Source organism: Papio anubis, chromosome 17 (assembly GCF_008728515.1).
Source record: "Papio anubis isolate 15944 chromosome 17, Panubis1.0, whole genome shotgun sequence".
Lineage (NCBI taxonomy): Eukaryota > Metazoa > Chordata > Mammalia > Primates > Cercopithecidae > Papio > Papio anubis.
Window position 1 is genome coordinate 29,866,697 of NC_044992.1, and position 19,275 is coordinate 29,885,971.

The following is a 19,275-nucleotide window of genomic DNA, read 5'->3' on the forward strand; positions in this document are numbered from 1 at the left end:
TTCTCTACTGCATTTGTTACAATGTAGTTCCCTGTTTCATTCCACCTCTAAGCTAGAATGAATGCTCATGAGGGCAGGAACTTTGTTTTCTTCCAGCCTCTAACAGTTCCAAGAGAACTTTCTGTGGTAATGGAAATGTTCTACATTTGCATTGTACAATACAATAGCAACTAGCACATGTAGTTACTTAGCACTTGAAATATAACTAGTGTGGCCAGGCGCGGTGGCTCAAGCCTGTAATCCCAGCACTTTGGGAGGCCGAGACCGGCAGATCACAAGGTCAGGAGATCGAGACCATCCTGGTCAACATGGTGAAACCCCGTCTCTACTAAAAATACAAAAAAAAATTAGCGGGGCATAGTGGCGGGTGCCTGTAGTCCCAGCTACTCGGGAGGCTGAGGCAGGAGAACGGCGTGAACCCAGGAGGCAGAGCTTGCAGTGAGCCGAGATCGTGCCACTGCACTCCAGCCCGGGTGACTGAGCGAGACTCTGTCTCAAAAAAATAAATAAATAAAAGTAAAAAATAAAAGAAATATAACTAGTGTGACTGAGGAGCTGAACCATTTATTTTATTCTATTTAAATTAATCAAAATTTAAATCTAAACAGTCACATGTGGTTACTACATTAGACAGCACAGCCTAGGATAATAGTTACTCAATAAATACACAATAGATACTCAAATATTTGTTGAATGAATGGAAGGTAAAAAGAAATATGACTTTTTTCCTCTTTAACTTTCTATTACAGAAATTTTCAAACATCCACAAAAGTAAACAATAGCAAAATGAACCCTCTTTTACCTGTCACCAATCTGAAGGTTCTTCTGCCCTGAAATAAGAACAGTAGATACCAGCAACTCAATCTGGCTTCCAACAATGATTACATTCTTGGAAAATATGTAATTTGTATTATCCAACGTTTATGTCAAATAGCGCCTCGTAAGGTCTTTTATAAGTTATAGAGAAATTACTGTAGAATTAGATCAGGTGTATGTTGAGGGGTAAACCAGTAGGCTAATGAATGCTTGAGGCATGTTTGTGAGAACGCTAGAGAACCACATGTGCATTTTTATATCAAATACCTGACTGCTTTTTTCAACATTTTCTCCACCTTAATTTTATTAAAGTCACACTCTTAATTTTGTGACTACACAGATCTTCACTCTTGTTAGGTAACACAAATTCTTTGGGCAGGGATTTTGGTCTTACTAGCCTTTATAAAACTAGTATCTGGCATAATAAATGTTTCTGTTGTTGTTGTTAGAGACAGGGTCTCACTATATTGCCCAGGCTGGTCTTGAACTCCTGGACTCAGACAGTCCTCCTGCCTTGGCCTCCCAAAGAGCTGGGACCATAGATGTGAGCCATCGTGCCCAGACTAATAAATGTTAACTGAATAAAGTTTATAACTGTATAAAAGTGACACTTGTGAATTGTCAGAGTGCTAAAAGATACAGTAGATCTCCAATTTCCTAAAAAGATATAGATTTGAAAAGAAAATTCTCAAACGATTTTCAAACTTGTCCAATCAGAAGGGAGTAAAATGTGTCAGAAAGAAAATCAAACCGGGAGCAAGAACACAGGTTTCAATGTCCTAATTCACTAAGTGGGTAACTCTTACAACAGTCATGTACTTCCTTCAGGCTACATTTTCTGCACCTGTAAAAAGTGAGTTTGGACTTGATGGTCTCCAAAGATGCTATCCAACTTTAAGATGATTATGCTTTATCTAGATCCACAATACATATACATTATTTTTTTTTCCACAAGTTACTGGGGTACAGGTGGTATTTGGTTACATGACTAAGTTCTTTAGTGGTGATTTGTGAGATTTTGGTGCATCTATCACCTAAGCAGTAGACACTGCACCATATTTGTAGTCTTCTATCCCTTGCCCCTCTCCCACTCTTCCCCTGCAAGTCCCCAAAGTCCACTGTATCATTCTTATGCCTTTGTGTCCTCACAGCCTAGCTCCCACATATCAGTGGGAACATATGATGTTTGCTTTCCATTCCTGAGTTACTTCACTTAGAGTAATAGTCTCCAGTCTCATCCAGGTCACTGCAAATGCTGTTAATTCATTCCTTTTTATGGCTCTGTAGTATTCCATCATATATATATACCACAGTTTCTTTATCCACTCGCTGATTGATGGGCATTTGGGTTGGCTCCATTGTTTTGCAATTGTGAACTGTGCTGCTATAAACACATGTGTGCAATTATCTTTTTCAAATAATGATTCTTTTCCTCTGGGTAGATACCCAGTAGTGAGATTGCTGGATCAAATGGTAGTTCTACTTTTAGTTTTTTAAGGAATCTCCACACTGTTTTCCACAGTGGCTGTACTAGTTAACATTGAAATCGGCAGTATAGAAGTGTTCCCTGTTCACTGCATCCACATCAGCATCTACAGTTTTTTTATTTTTTTATTATGGCCATTCTTGCAGGAGTAAGGTGGTATCGCACTGTGATTTTGATTTGCATGTCCCTGATCATTAGTGATGTTGAGCATTTTTTCATGTTTGTTGGCCATTTGTCTATCTTCTTTTGAGAATTGTCTATTCATGTCTTTAGCCCACTTTTTGATGGGATTGTTTTTTTCTTACTGATTTGAGTTTGCTGTAGATTCTGGATATCAGTCCTTTGTCAGACGTATAGAGTGTGAAGATTTTCTCACAATACATATACATTTTTGAAGATGCCTATAAACTTCCCCTTTCTTTGCTAAATCATTTTTTCTATACATTACTTTTAAAGGAGCAACACATTAATACCAAGACCTCATGCCTACTTTAGAGAAGAGGTAATGTCTCCATTTCTTGAGGAGTGCCAAATTCTATACTTGAGGCTACTAAAATACTGCTGGGATCCTGTGTTTAATTTACACTCAGTCAGCTGACACTGGGCTTATTAGTACAAAAAGGGTAATTTTGGCCACATATTTGCCTAGCAAACTCTCCAGGTACCATTTGTGTTTGAAAAAGTTTCTTCAACACTTTTAAGCCAATTCTTATCTCTTTCCTAGCTGGCCCCTTAAAATGTACTGTTTTAGGCTTTGTTCTGAGGTTTTACCTTTGTTTAAACGAAATGGTAGTACTAAAGTCATGCTCTGAGGTTTTTTAAAGCAAGAAAGCTGCAAGAAATGAGGGCCAGTCATGTGCACCTTACCTTGATGCTCCTGTTTGATGAAATTTCTAGACTTTGCATTTAAAATGTGGCTTTTGCTTCCTGTTCTGTGCAGCTTCCACAATAGTGAGCTCAAGCTAGCAACCAAATGCTAATATTGATGACATACCTGGGTCTAAACACTGACAGATATACAATGGCAGCACTACTGGTGGAAAATGTCTTAAAGAAGCAGAAACTACCATGTAGTGCCAATAAAATGCTTATACATGGTATATAAATAATCTTGCTGTTATTAAAACTGAAATTTAATTGGGTCCTGGTATTTGCTTTGAGTTGTTTTTAATACCATTACTATGCCCCAATAAACCTAATGCCATGCTATATCTTCAATCATAATTTCAATTTTAATTAATTAATTTATTTATTTATTTATTTTTGAGACAGGGTCTCACTCTGTAGCTCAGGCTGGAGTGTAGTGGTGCGATTTCGGTTCACTGTAGCTTCGACCTCCTGGTCTCAGATGATTTTCCCACCTCAGCCTCCAAGTAGCTGAGACGTAGGCAAGCGCCATCACATCCAACTCATTCTTTTTTTTTTGCATTTTTTGTAGAGATGGGGTTTCGCCATGTTGCCCAGGCTAGTCTCAAACTCCTGGACTCAAGTCATTCACCCACTCTGGCCTCCCAAAGTGCTGAGATTACAGGTGTGAGCCGCCATGCCTGGCCAATTTTAAAATTTATGTACTTCATATATAAGTCCTCTCTAAAATAACTATAAATATCTATGTGTAGTTAAGTTTCATCAGACTTTTAAGAAACACTATCCAGATCTCAAATAACAGCAACATCTTAAAGTGAAACTAAAAACAAAATAGTGCCCTGAACAGAAGACGTGAGTCCAACAACTCATGCACAGAGGCAGGTTCAAATCAGACTTAAAAACATGTTATTAACCATCAGTTGAATCACTGGAAAGATACATGCCAATAGTAAGAATATCATCCTGCCAGGTTGAGCACTGTGGCTCACACCTGTAATCTTAGCACTTTGGGAGGCTAACGTGGGCAAACTGCTTGAGCCCAGGAGTTCAACACCAGCCTGGGCAACACAGCAAAACCCTGTCTCTACAAAAAATATGAAAATCAGCTGGGTGTAGTGGTACCTGTTTATAGTCCCAGCTACTTGGGAAGCTGAGGTGGGAGGATTGCTTGAGCCCAAGAGGTCGAGGTTGCAGTGAGCTGAGATCGCACCACTGCACTCCAGCCTGGGCAACAGAGTGAGATCCTGTCTCAAAAACAAACAAACAAAATAAATAAATAAAACAAGAAGTATATTAAAAAAAAATCGTATCACCATTAACATAAGAGTAGCTTGAGACATCTCTTATTCACACTGAGATCTAAATGCATACAATTCTACCACATCACCTGTCCATATTAATCACTCACCAATTTAATTAAAGTCATGTCAGAAAGCCTGCCTCTTCTCTATTTCTCAACATTATCGACTTTTAATAGTTGACTGAATTAGTAATTACTTGTTTATGGCATTATCAAATGTCTTAGATACAAAAGTTCAGCATGTGGCAAGGTCAGTTATAGGCATGTCCTGATGGCAAATGAAAGAAGAAATTTAACCCATCAAAGTGGTCATCAAAAGAGCAAAATCTATTATGCCGTTCTCTAGATACTCTTGGCTAGATTCAAAGTGACAGGACAAACCAGATCAAAACTAAACAGAGCTAGAAGCAACATACAAAATCCTAATGAACCCTTAGAAATCCAGGTATTGATCTGTCGACATCTAAGCTCAATTAGTCCTTTCAGAACAAAATATCTCATGAAGTGACAAGAAACCAGTTTGCAATCTGGGATATGAAAAGAATAAAACCAGTCACTTTATACAGCTTATTGCTAAGTGCAGTTATATCACAATATGAGGATCTTGTGAGGATTAAATCAAGACACATGCCAAATACCTATCTACTTAGTCCAGGGACTGGCACGCCACTAGTGTTTAGCAAATCTTGGTCCTTCCCTGATTCTTTAAAAACTTAGGCTAATCAAGTCAAAGATCATCTGATGGTTTAAAAAAATAAAACAAAACAAAAGCCTTAAATGGTGATACAGACAACACATCTGAAGAGAACTAAATGTTATAAAGTAGCAGATAGGATCACGACAATAACAAACAGACACTGAAAACATTTCTGAATGGCTCATCCTTCGTGGTCATTTACAACCTTCATGTTTTGTGAAACTGCCTTTAGGAATGCGCTTTGACAAGAAATAGGCCAAACTGTAAAGTAATTCTGTTTGGAAGTAAAATCCCGCAATGCTTTTCTGAAGCAGGTGAACAGTTTCTCTTGTAAAACCTTCACTATTGGCTATACTTCACGCTTTCAGCAATTCCAGTTTCCAAACAAACTGGTAACAAAACTATAAAGCTAATTTTTTCATTACAATTGTTAAGTAACAAAAGTTCAATAAATCATTTGCCTTCTAAGGAAAAAAAAATTACTTTCTAACACAAAACACTTTTTCTGGTTCTATTAAAATAAAGCTTATTTATTTACAAACTGAAAACTGTAATACTACAGTGAAATCTCTTTATGGCTCAAGAATGAAATATTTAAGAAATAAAGGTATGGAAACAGCAAGACTTGGTCTAAGAAGTCCTGACATTAACTACCAGTGTTGCCATTTACTATATGATGTCAGAAGGTTACTTAACTTCTCAGGGTCTGTTTCCTCTAAGGTTCTTTTCAGCTCTAAAAACGATAAGATTATTTATGATATCAGATACTATCTTCTATGGCCCCCACACACACATATGTATGTATGTACACACACATATACATACATATATACATGTACCTTTATTAAATAATACAAATATATTTTGAAAGTTATGGTAACTTAAAGCCCATTAAGAAACAAAGAATGAAAGTGTGAATGAGTATGTGTGTGTAGAGGGGGAGTGTTCTGACCCCACACATCATTCTCAGTAGTTAGGGCATTTACACAGCTTCAAGATACCTGAATTAACCAAGTAAGCCTTTAAACCCTTACAATGGAACATTAAAATTCAATGTGGCTATAATCTCTTCCTTACAAAACATGAACCCAAAGAGTCTGGCTTCAAGTATGGTTTTAAAAAGGGGGGAATGTATTATATTCACCACCCAGCTCTTCCATATATGATCACGTTAAAAAAACACACACAAATGAAAACTCACAGGCCCATTGTAATATACTGAACCACTTCTGAATGCAACACTTAGCTCAGGCTTACTACTCTGACAAATAAAGGAAAGCACTTTATGAAGCCAATTTAATTGGGAGGTGACAGAAAACATACAGCCATTTTCTTTAGCTTTATCACTGAATTGGCTTCAGCTCCAATCTCTGGCAAATCCCACTCAACAGAAGAAATTAACCAGGTCAGCAGAACAGGTGCTACCTTGTGTCTGTCAAGGGCCTGGCATCACCACAATTACTCGCACACAATGAAGCAGTAATCTTTACAGATCATCTCTCCCAGGCAGCATATTGGGGAGGGGGAGGAAAACTGAAGGGTAGGGGGAGTGGGAAGAAGAAGGGGAATGGGAAGCAAAGAGAAAAGGCAAGAAAAGAAAATGAATGTGCAGCTGCCTTGCAGCTCAGCAAATGTTGGAATGTGATGTACGAGGCTAGGATAAGCTGTCGTAGCCTGCTGCCAAAGAGCGGTAAGTGATTAAAGCCTGTACAGTTCTAAGCACCATATTTAGAATCTGCAGGGTTTCAAGACTTGCACCCATTCCTTGCTGTGCTACCAGATGTTGGCAACTGGTCCAGTTCCTACTGACTGTGCATGGATGGCAGCAGTTGGTGTAGCAGCAAAGCAATCTGGAATGCTTCCGGAGATGCTGTACATTAACAAGTGTCACCCATCATTCACCTTTACAGAAGGCTGAAACAACTCCAATTTGCTGCCACTTCCCTCTTGGGAAACAGCCAAGATAAAGTTGTGCCTGGCAGCCCCATTTGTTTCACTCAGGTGTTTCAGCTGCCTTGCTGACCTCCATTAGTTTAAGTTTTAATTTAGATTAACCCCAGCACCCCAATTAACCAGCAAGGGGAAAAGCTAAGATGTGACTAGTCATAACTCTGAAATCAGAATTTATCGAAGTTAAAATTATTAATTGGGATGAAGGGCCAATCAAGTAATGCTATTTCTTTTTAAACGGACCTCCAGGCAAAAAAAAAAAAAAAAAAATTTCAGACTAAGGACTGCCAACAGAGGCAACTTCTCCCCAGTAATTTCAGTTTATTTTATTAAGCCTATTTAATTTATGATGCACTTTCCATCGAACAATGTACACTTCAATTAATGAGGATTGGAACATTTTTGATTGTCTCCCGTGATCTCACACAATTATACAGCATTAATATCCCATATCAGGTACTTCCTTACACACTCCAGAACAAAATAGAGTTCCTTACTCTTCTGACAAATGAATATAATAAGAGAAGAGAAAAAAAGAATCAGGACCTCTGACAGGGAACAGCTGCAGCCACACCAATCTTTTTTCCTATACCCTCTCGTCATTACTTTTAAGACTTACTTACAGCAATAATTTTATCAAACATTACAGAATGAAAAAAAAAATTAATAGAAAATCTCTTTCTCTTTTTAGGGCAAAACCAGAGGTATCCCCAACATAAAATCACTTGTTCTATATTGACTTTACATGTAATTTTCCTAAGAAGTTCTTTTCTTCATATCCATATACACAGTACAGCAGTCATGGCTAAACCCTCAACAAGCAGTTGCAAATTACTTGGCAAAAGTTAGCACATTAAAAATTTGACAGAGAAAAAAATTACCTTGATAAACAATGGGTCAACAATAACTGGTATATCACTGCTGAACAGTGTCCTCAATTCTCCACTAAGCTAGAAAGGGTACAGGCTAACACACACTCTATTAAGAAGTATAATTTATCTGGCCAGGCGCAGTGGCTCCAGTCTGTAATCCCAGCACTATGGGAGGCCACGGCGGGCAGATCATGAGGTCAGGAGATCGAGACTCTCCCGGCTAACACAGCGAAACCCCGTCTCTACTAAAAATACAAAAAATTAGCCAGGCGTGGTGACAGGCACCTGTAGTCCCAGCTACTCCGGAGGCTGAGGCAGGAGAATGGCGTGAACCTGGGAGGCGGAGCTTGCAGTGAGCCAAGATTGCACCACTGCACTCCAGCCTGGGTAACAGAGTGAGACTCCATCTCAAAAAAAAAAAAAAAGTGTAACTTATCAAGAGACTCAGGAATACAGGAAGTTATTTCAGTTCTCTAGAATAGCCCAAATGTTTAGTCTATCTTAACAGTCTCTGGCATCATTAAAAAGAACAGCATGCCAGTAGAAAGTAATATCAGGGAAAGAAGTGGGGGAGTCTGTGAAAACATATTGAGAACTGGACTATATTTCAACTTCTAACAATTCTGTGTCTTCAAATGCACCATGCTTTTATAATCAACAGTTGCAGACAATCTCAATACATACTTAACTGACTTCAACAGGCACAAAAAGACATGAAGAACAAGATTTAACAGATAATAGAATCAGTAGTGCAATTCAAGAACTCTGGGATCCCAGTCCTCCAGCTCCATGTCCCATTCTAATAGTAATGAGACAAGAAACCAAATAACTAACAAATCCTCCATCATCAAAAATGGCTCAGAAAGAAGAACCCACTTGACTCAAAGAAAAATAAAACCTGAAACTGTTTTACAGATAATTTACACTCAAGCAACAACTAACAAAGTAGCTATAGCTGCTTTCATTTCAAAAGGAAAACATAAAATAGAAGAAAAGCAACAAATCCACAATGACACTGTAAGTCAATTTTGAACGCGGGAGTTCTAACTCACTGTCTGACTCTATCCTTCCAAAATAAGCAACTTCTTTGTTCAGAGAATTCTATAAGCTGCTTTAAAATGCTAAAACCTGATGTGTAACAAGAGAGTGTAAAAGTCTCACCTGGTGGTAAAAGTCATCATCATCAAAGATTTCTTCATCCAAGTCCTTCAGATGAGCATTGGCAGGAGCTTGAGGAAGGATCTCCTATGTCAACAATGAGTAAGAAAAGAGTGAATTCCAATAAGGTTATCTAATTAATGTAGCTACTATAAATAATATGTAGAATAGTCAAATCACTGTTTTCCTTAAGATATAAAAAGTTCTTAAAATTAAAAAACAAAAAAATCAATATAAAAACAGGCAAAAACATTAACAGGCAGTTGACGAAAAAAGAACCATAAATAAACATATGATAAATATGTATAAATTAGAATGAGAAGATACCATTTTTCACCTCTATAACTGGCAACACTTAGTACCAGAGAACACAGCTGGAGGGATTGGAAATTAATGCAGCCTTTTTGGAGGCAATTTGGCAACATCTATCAGAATTTGGTGTATTTTCTTTAACACTTCCACTTCAAGAAATCTATCCATATATTTATACAAACACATAATAAATGTACAGGAATCTTTCCCATAGCAGTGTTTCTAAAACTGGAGACAACAAAATATCCATTGTTTGCATAAATGACAGTGTATATTCATACAATGGAATACTTTGTGGTCATTAGGAAAAATGAGGTAGATCTCTAGGTAATGAAATGGAAAGAGTATCTAGGATTTATTAGATTTTAAAAGCTGCGAGACTTTAAATACAGTTGTAATATTTTACATATTTATACACACATAAATGTCTATCTCATTTAGTAAAAAAGCAACCATATTTTTACATATGTTTGTTATTTGCACATATATAGTTACAAAAATAGAAAAGACCCAAAAGCTTGTTACAACTATTACTTATTAACTGTAAGCTTGTTACAACTATTAAGTATTGAAAATTTCACCTCAGGAGTTACATTAACAGGCAGTTGACAAAAAAAGAAAAAAAATTTTCACCTTAGGAGTGAAACTGATTTCAGAGTAGAGAATTTTACTTTTAATTTCAAGTGGCTATAAACTAAAAAAGCATTAAGTATATATTTCTTCTATAATTAAAAAATTTTAAATGTTTCCTTTAAACAAAAAAATTTGACTATTACACTTCTGGACCCTTTCTAAAGGACCTAAATGGCAAACATTGAGCCTAAAGTACACACGTGTTTCAATACTGACATTTCTACAGAAGTGGCTTTAAAACTGAATTTTGAAAATTGGACTATGAATGCTTCCACTACCAGACTCCTGCATCAAACTCAAAATTAAGAGAAGATGACACACACGAGCTAATAGAAGCCCCATTCTTAAAAACTCTCTCCTCTCACATACACTTAAGGTTCTCTCAGTAATCCAGTAAAGTAGTGTTGCTTTCCTTTCTCTCACTAACCTCTTATACAAACAGGTAATAGCTACAAGTTTTTCAGCTAATTAGCCTCATAAAAACTATTCCCCATAATCACTCTGCATCACAGAGTTCTTACCGGTTCCCCTGGCAAACTCTCTGGGACAGGCTGAGCTGCTGCCTCAGGTTTGCCAAGAACTCGATAGACAGAGCGCTTGGTCTGTGTCCTTCGAAGTAATCTCTCCTTGTCCATCAGAATATGATCGATCTGAGTCAAGATTGAGCGTTCAAAGGCACCAAAACCCTGCAACAACATTAAGTAGTGTCAGATAATGCAGAAAATCAGTGCTGAAGGCAGCTACATTGGTTTCTCTATCTTTCTGTGTCAGCAGAGAGATAGACAATCATTTTTTCAGGACAGACTTTCTGTAAAGGACTGAGTTTGTGAGTGGCTATAATTGTTCTTTAAAAAAAAAAAGTCTTAAGCAGGTCATATCATTTTTCTACACTCAGAGATTAACTTCTGATACTTTAATAATTATTGCTTTGAAATCCACTCCTTTAAAGTATTTGTATTTTCAGCACTTGAACACTTACGAGGCCTGAATTTTAAGAATAAAACATTCTTTCTAATAAAGTTAAAATCCCAAGTCTGAATCGTATAAACCCCAGTGCCAGAAGCTCAGTAGATTTTGCTATAGAAATGAATGATTACCATTACATCATGACAACATCCATATAAATGAGCTGTAGTTCCAATTTCTTAAAACTTCAGGTTTCCACAACCTATCTTACACATACACGCATGCATACACACACTTGCCTTCCCCAGTTTTCCAGAAGCCAGTTTAGTTTTATCGTGCCATTTCTGAAGTGTGCGGTTCCTGTAGACTGTAAAGTCAGCAAAGCGCTTTGCCATGAAGCTGGGATAGTCCTCCATCTCCAGCTTCCTCTTTGCAGGGACCCTTCTTCGTTGCTGCGTCTTCTCTTCTACTAGCTCATCGTCTTCACTAGAAATCTCCTCACTAGAAAACCAGTAAGAATACTACGTCCAGTGTAAATAAACATTACTTAAATTTTAAAAAGTAGGCTCACATAAAGGACAGAGAATATTTAGGCCTTACCTGTTCTGTCTCCATTTGAAATAACACCAAGGATATGAGGATGGCTTTTGTTCTTTGAGAAATATTCATGAGATCAATCAAAAACCTGTGTAACTTTTTTTTTTTCTGAGACAGTCTTGCTCTGTTACCCAGGCTGGAGTGCAGTGGCACGACCTTGGCTCACTGCAACCTCCACTTCTGGGTTCAAGCAATTCTCATGCCTCAGCCTCATGGGTAGCTGGGATTACAGGTGTGTGCAACCACGCCCGACTAATTTTTTTTGTATTTTTAGTAAAGATGGGGTTTCACTATGTTGGCCAAGCTGGTTTCAAACTCCTGGCCTCCAGTGATCCACCAGTCTCGGCCTCCCAAAGTGCTGGGAATACAGGCATGAGCCACCATGCCCAGCCTCATGTAACTTTTAAAATGAATATAAAAAGAACTAGTTTCAAAATATTTTTTAAAAGGTAAGCAAACCGTCAAAATAAATGAGGTTTTAAAAGAATTACTAGAAATGTGTATGAACCAGGCCTGTAGTATTATAGGACAGTCTTTAAAAATTAAACATACAATCATATTTCTACAACTTTAATCCCCAAATCAATAAGGGAAATGTATCTCTCTGTAACCAACTGTTAAAGAAAGATGAATAATATTAGTTGAATCAAATACAAGAGAAGCTGAATGTGAAGACAACTCAAAGCGGTAGGCAACAGAATTAGCGCTAACTTGCAGTACCATCTATGCAACTGCCATGGCAATGTGATACAACCTCCAACTATCTGCCAATTGTACTCACTGGATTACTGACCCCCATAGGTGCTCAACAAATGTGAGCTTCTTTTTTGTCCTCCCAACTAGTTCAGTAGATAAAAAATGAAACAAAAGACAAGCTCGAGGGAAAAAAAAGCAAGCAGGTATATACAGCAGGTGTAAATAAAAAGGGGAAAATCTTCATCAAATGTAATAATTTCAGGGGGAAAAAATAATTATTTTGCTGTTTTCTGAAATTTTTCCATCTTTCACAATAACAGTTTTTATTCAAAGGAGATGGCTGTGACCAGTGACTGGACTATATGGTATGGGCACAGAATGTTTCATAAACCAACAATAATTAAGCATTAATATTTTAAAAATGTGCTTTTGGCCAAGTGAAGTGGCTCATGCTTATAATCCCAGCACTTTAGGAAGCTGAGGTAGAAGGATGGCTTGAGCCCAGGAGTTTGAGACCAGATAGGGAAACACAGCAAGACCCTGTCTCTACAAAAAAAAAAAAAAAAAGCCAGGCATGGTGGCAAGCGCCTGCAGTCTCAGCTATTTGGGAGGCTGAAGCAGGAGGACTGCTTGAGCCCAGGAGTTTGAGGCTGCAGTGAGCTGTGATCATGTCCCTGCACTCCAGCCTGGATGACAGCGTAAGATCCCATCTCTAAAAAAGAAAGTGCTTTTATCTTCTAATTCCAATAGATCTAAAGAGAAGGCAAGTCTTTTGTCTAAGACCACAAAGCACATCAGGTACAACTAAATATAAAAATCTAAAATCTAATCACCAACTTACATGCCATCCTGACCACCAGTGAAATACAAGAGACTCTATTTTACTAACATTAATATCTGCCTGAAGATAACTTGGCTTTCTCCTTCATAAATGATGGGAAACTATCCAAATGAAAAGAAAATAAGCAACTCCATGGTTCTGTTCTCTTACCTTCCCGCATTGGGCTTTGTCCCATCTACTAGATATCTAGTGTCTGGGTACTGGAAAAGCAACTCTTCCTGAAGATCTACCAATGACCTCAACAATGCTTTAAGTGCCTTGTGACCTAGGAAATAAAAGACAGAGAAAGGACAATTAATTATCTACAATTTTCCTAAGTAGGTGATGCCTATAATTCATGACTCCTGAGCAATTCTGGCTGCGGAGAGTGAAGGGGAGGTGCAGGATACACACAGAAACTAAATACTCTCTGAAATATTCCCAAATGGAAATAACAACGTTGCCGACCTCACAGGATTGTTGTGAGGAACATGCAAGATCATGCATGTAAGGTGCTTAGAAAAGTGTCTGCAAATAGTGAGAGTCCAATACATTGTCAGCTCTTAAATGTATTAAGTTTGACAAACTCCTCCCCCACCTCTCATTATAACCATTAATTTGTTCCGTTGGTGTTAAGTTTCTTAGGTATCTTCCTACAGGTTACCCGCTGACCTCCTGGACTATTCCTTATCAGTCAGCTCCTTGAGCACTTCCTTCTTTTCTCCTAAAGAGTAGGACTTTGTCTAGCCATCCCCACCACCATCACCTTCCGCTTTGCCCCCAGGAGATCTCATGTGCCTCTGGTTTGAGCTGCCACATCCTTCACTCTCTCAACTCATATCCTTATGGAAAAGTTCCTGTTCACATATGAAAACCCAAGCTAATGACTTCCTGTTTGCAGTACTGAATTGTATGTTAAAAATTTGGGCATTGAGAATATACTCTCACCGGTTCTCCTTGGAGCCAGTAAGATGCATCTATAATACAGCTGGTCAAGATAAAGTATATAGTCTATGGATAAAAACTTTTAGAATAAAAACTGGTCGGCTGGGGGCTGTGGCTCATGCCTATAATCCCAACACTTTGGGAGGCCAAGATGGGTGGATCACAAGGTCAGGAATTTGAGACCAGCCTAGCCAACATGGTGAAACCCCGTCTCTACTTAAAAAAAACACAAAAAAATTAGCTGGGGGTGGTGGTGGATGGTTGTAACCCTAGCTACTTGGGAAGCTGAGGCTGGAGAATTGCTTGAACCCAGGAGGCAGAGGTTGCAGTGAGCCAAGATCACACCACTGCACTCTGGCCTGAACGACAGAGCAAGATTCTGTCTGGAAAAAAACAAAACAAAACAAAACAAAAAAACGCTGGTCCTCGGGGAGGACTGCTTGAGTCCAGGAGTTTCAAGACCAGCCTGGGCAACATAGTGAGACCCCGGCTCTAACCAAAAAAACAACAAAAAAAAATTTAGCCAGGCATGGGCCCTGAGGTGGGAAGATCGCTTGAGCCCAGGAGGTTGAGGCTGCAGTGAGCAGTGATCACGGCACTTCAGCCTGAGCAACAGAGTGAAGGTGAGACCCTGTTTCAAAAAAAAAACCACACACACAGAACAAACCTCATCCTCAGCCAGGGCCAGTGCTTGTGCCTGTAATCTCAGAACTTTGGAGGCCAGGTGCAATGGCTCATGCCTATAATCCCAGCACTTTGGGAGGCGGAGGCGGGTGGATCACCTGAGGTCAGGAGATCGAGACCAGCCTGGCCAACATGGCAAAACCCCACCTCTACTAAAAGTACAAAAATTAGCTGGGCATGGTGGTGTATGCCTGTAATCTCAGCTACTTGGAAGGCTAAGGCTGGAGAATCGCTTGAACCTGGGAGGCGGAAGTTGCAGAGAGCTGAGATCATGCCACTTTACTCCAGCCTGGGCAACAGAGTGAGACTCTGTCTCAAAAAACAAAGACGAAACAAACAAAAAAAAACTTTGGGAGGCCGGGACAGGATGATTGCTTGGGCACAGGAGTTTGAGTCCAGCCTGGTACCACAGTAAGACTCTGGCTCTACAAAAATTTTTTTTAAACTAGCTGGTTTTGGTGGTGTGCACTGTAGTCCCAACTACTTGGGAGGCTGAGATGGGAGGATTGCTGGAGCCCAGGAGTTTGAAGTTACAGTGAACTATCATTATGCCACTACACTCCAGCCTGGGCAACAGAGCAAGACGCTGTCTCCAAAATCCCCCCGACAAAAAACAAAACGGGTCCTCTGACAACAGAATTCTTACCTCCTCTATCAGAATAACACTACTTAAGGGGCTAACTAGACACAGAGTCACCATTTATGTGTTGAAAGCACTCAGACATCTCTCCTATAATCAAACTCTCACATTTCCAGTGACTGCCAGAAAATCTTCATGTAGTTGTTCCATCACTCCTTCACACATACTGTGTCAGAAACAGAACTTTTGTTTTCCTACCTAATACTCTCCCTGTCTGAATCTCTGCGTTGTTTAATGTGTTTTCATAGATCACTCACATTTGGGTGCTCTCATTCTAGAAGTTTAATTGGTTGCTGAATTCTGTGTTTTCCATTCTTACTGTTGCTAATAATTGCCCATTTATCTCTGGCCATGCTTCTATCACTCCTTCCGTCTTTCATTTACGTAACTTTAGTCTCACAAGCATCCCTACTTCCATTCAACAATCCCGATATTCGTATATTTACATTTCACACAAACTGCAGCCCACACAAACTTAGGTTAAATGATTTTTTTTTTTTTTTTTTTTTTTTGAGATGGAGTCTTGCTCTGTGGCCCAGGCTGGAGTGCAGTGGCCGGATCTCAGCTCACTGCAAGCTCCGCCTCCCGGGTTACGCCATTCTCCTGCCTCAGCCTCCCGAGTAGCTGGGACTACAGGCGCCCGCCACCTCGCCCGGCTAGTTTTTTGTATTTTTAGTAGAGACGGGGTTTCACCGTGTTAGCCAGGATGGTCTCGATCTCCTGACCTCGTGATCCGCCCATCTCGGCCTCCCAAAGTGCTGGGATTACAGGCTTGAGCCACCGCGCCCGGCCAGGTTAAATGATTTTTATGTCTTATTCTTTTCCGCTTCTACTCTGTCCAGCATGAGCAGCCTTCTCACTAGTTTATATCCCAACTTTTTCCATCAACAGGCCACCAATACATGAGTTAGATAAGTTCTCCATATATTTCATACTACAGCATTCTATTTCAGGGTCAGGCCTGGGAACCAACCTACCTGAGAGAACCATCTCAGACTAGTCAGAAGGAACTCAATGGTCCAATAACTTCTTTGCATTCCTTCAAATAATCTGCATATAAAACTACATAAATATGACAGCCTTGTTTAAAATAAGGTCTTTGATTACATCATTTCTAAATTCTGTAATCCTTTATAATCTGCATATCATACCACTTGGGAGAATTTGTAACACATAACTATCACCTAAAAAACTCAAAATGCCTTTGTTCCAAATCAAGATTCTCAACCAGTTGCTCTCTATCTCAAGAAAAAAATCAGTCCGGGAACAGTGGCTCACACCTGTAATCCCAGCACTTTGGGAGGATGAGGCGGGCAAATCACTTGAGGTCAGGAGTTCAAGACCTGCCTGGTCAACATGGTGAAACCCCGTCTCTACTAAAAATACAAAAAAATCAGCCAGGTGTGGGGGCGCACGCCTGTAGTCTTAGCTACTCGGGAGGCTGAGATAGGAGAATCACTTGGACCCGTGAGGTGGAGGTTGCGGTGAGCCGAGACTGCACCACTGCACTCCAGTCTGGGCAACAGAGTGAGACTCCGTCTCGAAAACAAAAACCAAAAAAACTAAGGCCTGATGTGGTGGCTGACACCTGTAATCACAGCACTCTGGGAGGCTGAGGTGGGCGAACTGCTTGAGACCAGGAGTTCAAGACCAGCCCAGACAATGTAGCGAGACCCTGTCTCTACAAAAAAATACAAAAATTAGCCAGGTATGGCAGTGTACACCAGTAGTCCTAGCTACTTGGGAGGCTGAGGTGGGAGGATCCCTTGAGCCTGGGAGGTCGAGGCTGCAGTGAGCTGTGATCACGCCACTATACTCCAGCTCAGGTGATAGAACAAGACCCTGTCTCTAACAATAAAATTTTTAAAAATTAAAAAAAAGAAACACTAAAAAAACTTTTCCTAGAAGGAACTTTGAAATAATCAGGCTAAGTGAAATAAGTCAGTTGCAAAAGGAAAAACACTGTATAATTCCACATGAGGTACTTAAAATAGTTAAATTCATAGAGACAGAAAGTCCAGTAGTAGTTACTAGGGGCTGAGATGAGGGGAAATGGGGAATTATTGTTTAATGGATACAGAGTTTCAGTTTGGGATCATGAAAAGGTTCTGGAGGTGGGTGGTGGTGATGGTTGTACAACAATGTGAATATCCTTAATGACAATGAACTGTCCACTTAAAATGATAAGCTTTATTTTAAAAAAATCCACCTGGACCAGGCGTGGTGGCTCACGCCTGTAATCCCAGTACTTTGGGAGGCCGAGGCAGGCGGTCACCAGGTCAGGAGATGGAGACCATCCTGACTAACACGGTGAAACCCCATCTCTACTAAAAATACAAAAAATTAGCCAGGTGTGGTGGCACATGCCTGTAGTCCTAGCTGCTCGGGAGGCTGAGGTGGAAGGATCGCTTGAACCCAGGACAGGGAGGTTGCAGTGAGCCAAGATCATGCCACTGCACTCCAGCCTGGGCAACAGAGCAAGGGTCTGTCTGAAGGAAAAAAAAAAAACAAAAAAAAACACTAAAAAAATCCCAAAACCAAAATATAATAAATAATCCTACCATCCCAGTTCATCTTTGTATAGAAAAGAGTTATCTATAATCCTTCAAACTGAGCCTACTCAAAAACAAACAAACAAAAAACAAAAAAACAACAAAAAAGAGGAAAAACAATGGAATATTATTCAGACTTAAAAAGGAAAAAAATTCTGACATGCTGCAACATGAATAAACCTTGAGGACATTATGCTAAGTAAAATAAGCCAGTTAGGAAAAGACAAATACTATTTCCAATATACGAAGTACCTATGGTAGTCAAAACCACAGAGAGAAAAGCAGAATGGTGGTTACCAGAGGTTGGAGAAAGAGGCAAATGGGGAGTTGTTGTGTAATGGGTTGAGTTTCAGTTTTGCAAGATGAAAAAGTTCTGGAAATTGGTTGTACAACAACGTGAATATATTTAACACTATTAAACTGTACACTTAAAAATGGTTAGTATAGTAAATTTTGTTATATGTTGTGTACCACACACAAAAAATTGAGGCTGGTTACTGTGGCTCATGCCTGTAAACCCAACACTTTGGGAGGCCAAAAGGGAGGATCATTTGAACCCAGGAGTTTGAGACCTGCCTATATAACACAGTGAGACCCTGACTGTACCCCCCGCAAAAAAGAAGAAGAAGAAGAAAATCAGCCAGGCGTGGTGGCACATGCTGATAGTCCCTGATACTTGGGAGGCTGAGGTGGGAGGATTGTTTGAGCCCAGAAGTTCAAGGCTGCAGTGACCCACGATCATCCCATTGCACTCAAGTATGGGTAACGAAGCAAGACCCTGTCTCAAAAAAGAAAAAGAAAAAATTAAAAGAACAAGAAGAGCAAAGCATCTGGCCCTTACTTCCTATAAGTACCACGTGTCCATGACATAAAAAATAAAATCAAGATCCACCCAGAGAATAAGCTGCAAAGCAGCCTACATTATTTATAGCTACTTGTCCTCAATATACAAGTCAGAATTTGACTCTAACATGTAGCATACTCAAGAATTGTGAAAGTGTCCAACAAAAGACTACAACTTTTAAGGGCCACTTTCAAGTAGCTACACGAGCCTTTTTATTTTGGTCAAGTCAGTTTTTTAAAAATCCATTGCAGATATATTAGGCAGCATATCAATCCAACAAGAAAGCAGAGAACCAATATCAGTAAATCAAAGTGTGCCTTTCTGTTAATACTCTCTCATATGTTCTCATTTTATACACCCCTTCACCCAGTCAGAAAGTAGCCCTGAAGTATTTAGGCTCCATTCAGGGATAGCACTACCATGCATCAAAGTGTCAAGAGACCTGCCAGAGATGAAATCTGCAAATCTGTGCTTCTAACCACCAAAAAAAAAAAAAGAAG

General features: G+C 39.5%; 1 protein-coding gene across 5 annotated transcripts in view; it reads right to left on the bottom strand.

Annotated features, from left to right (window-relative positions):
• Window positions 1-19,275, bottom strand: part of AATF (apoptosis antagonizing transcription factor) — a 174,791-nt gene that overhangs the window by 120,667 nt on the left and 34,849 nt on the right. For 4 of the 5 annotated variants that reach the window (XR_004179278.1, XR_002517868.2, XM_021928275.2 and 1 more), the window contains exons 5-9: window positions 13,282-13,396; window positions 11,598-11,649; window positions 11,297-11,518; window positions 10,613-10,777; window positions 9,150-9,233 (exon numbers count right to left, since the gene is read on the bottom strand). Coding sequence is in view for 3 of the 5 variants with exons in the window: in XM_021928275.2 (XP_021783967.2) it covers window positions 9,150-9,233; window positions 10,613-10,777; window positions 11,297-11,518; window positions 11,598-11,649; window positions 13,282-13,396 (638 nt within the window). In the remaining 2 variants the exon portion in view is untranslated. The remainder of the gene's footprint in view (window positions 1-9,149; window positions 9,234-10,612; window positions 10,778-11,296; window positions 11,519-11,597; window positions 11,650-13,281; window positions 13,397-19,275) is intronic. The other variant, XM_003912875.4, reaches the window with a different exon arrangement.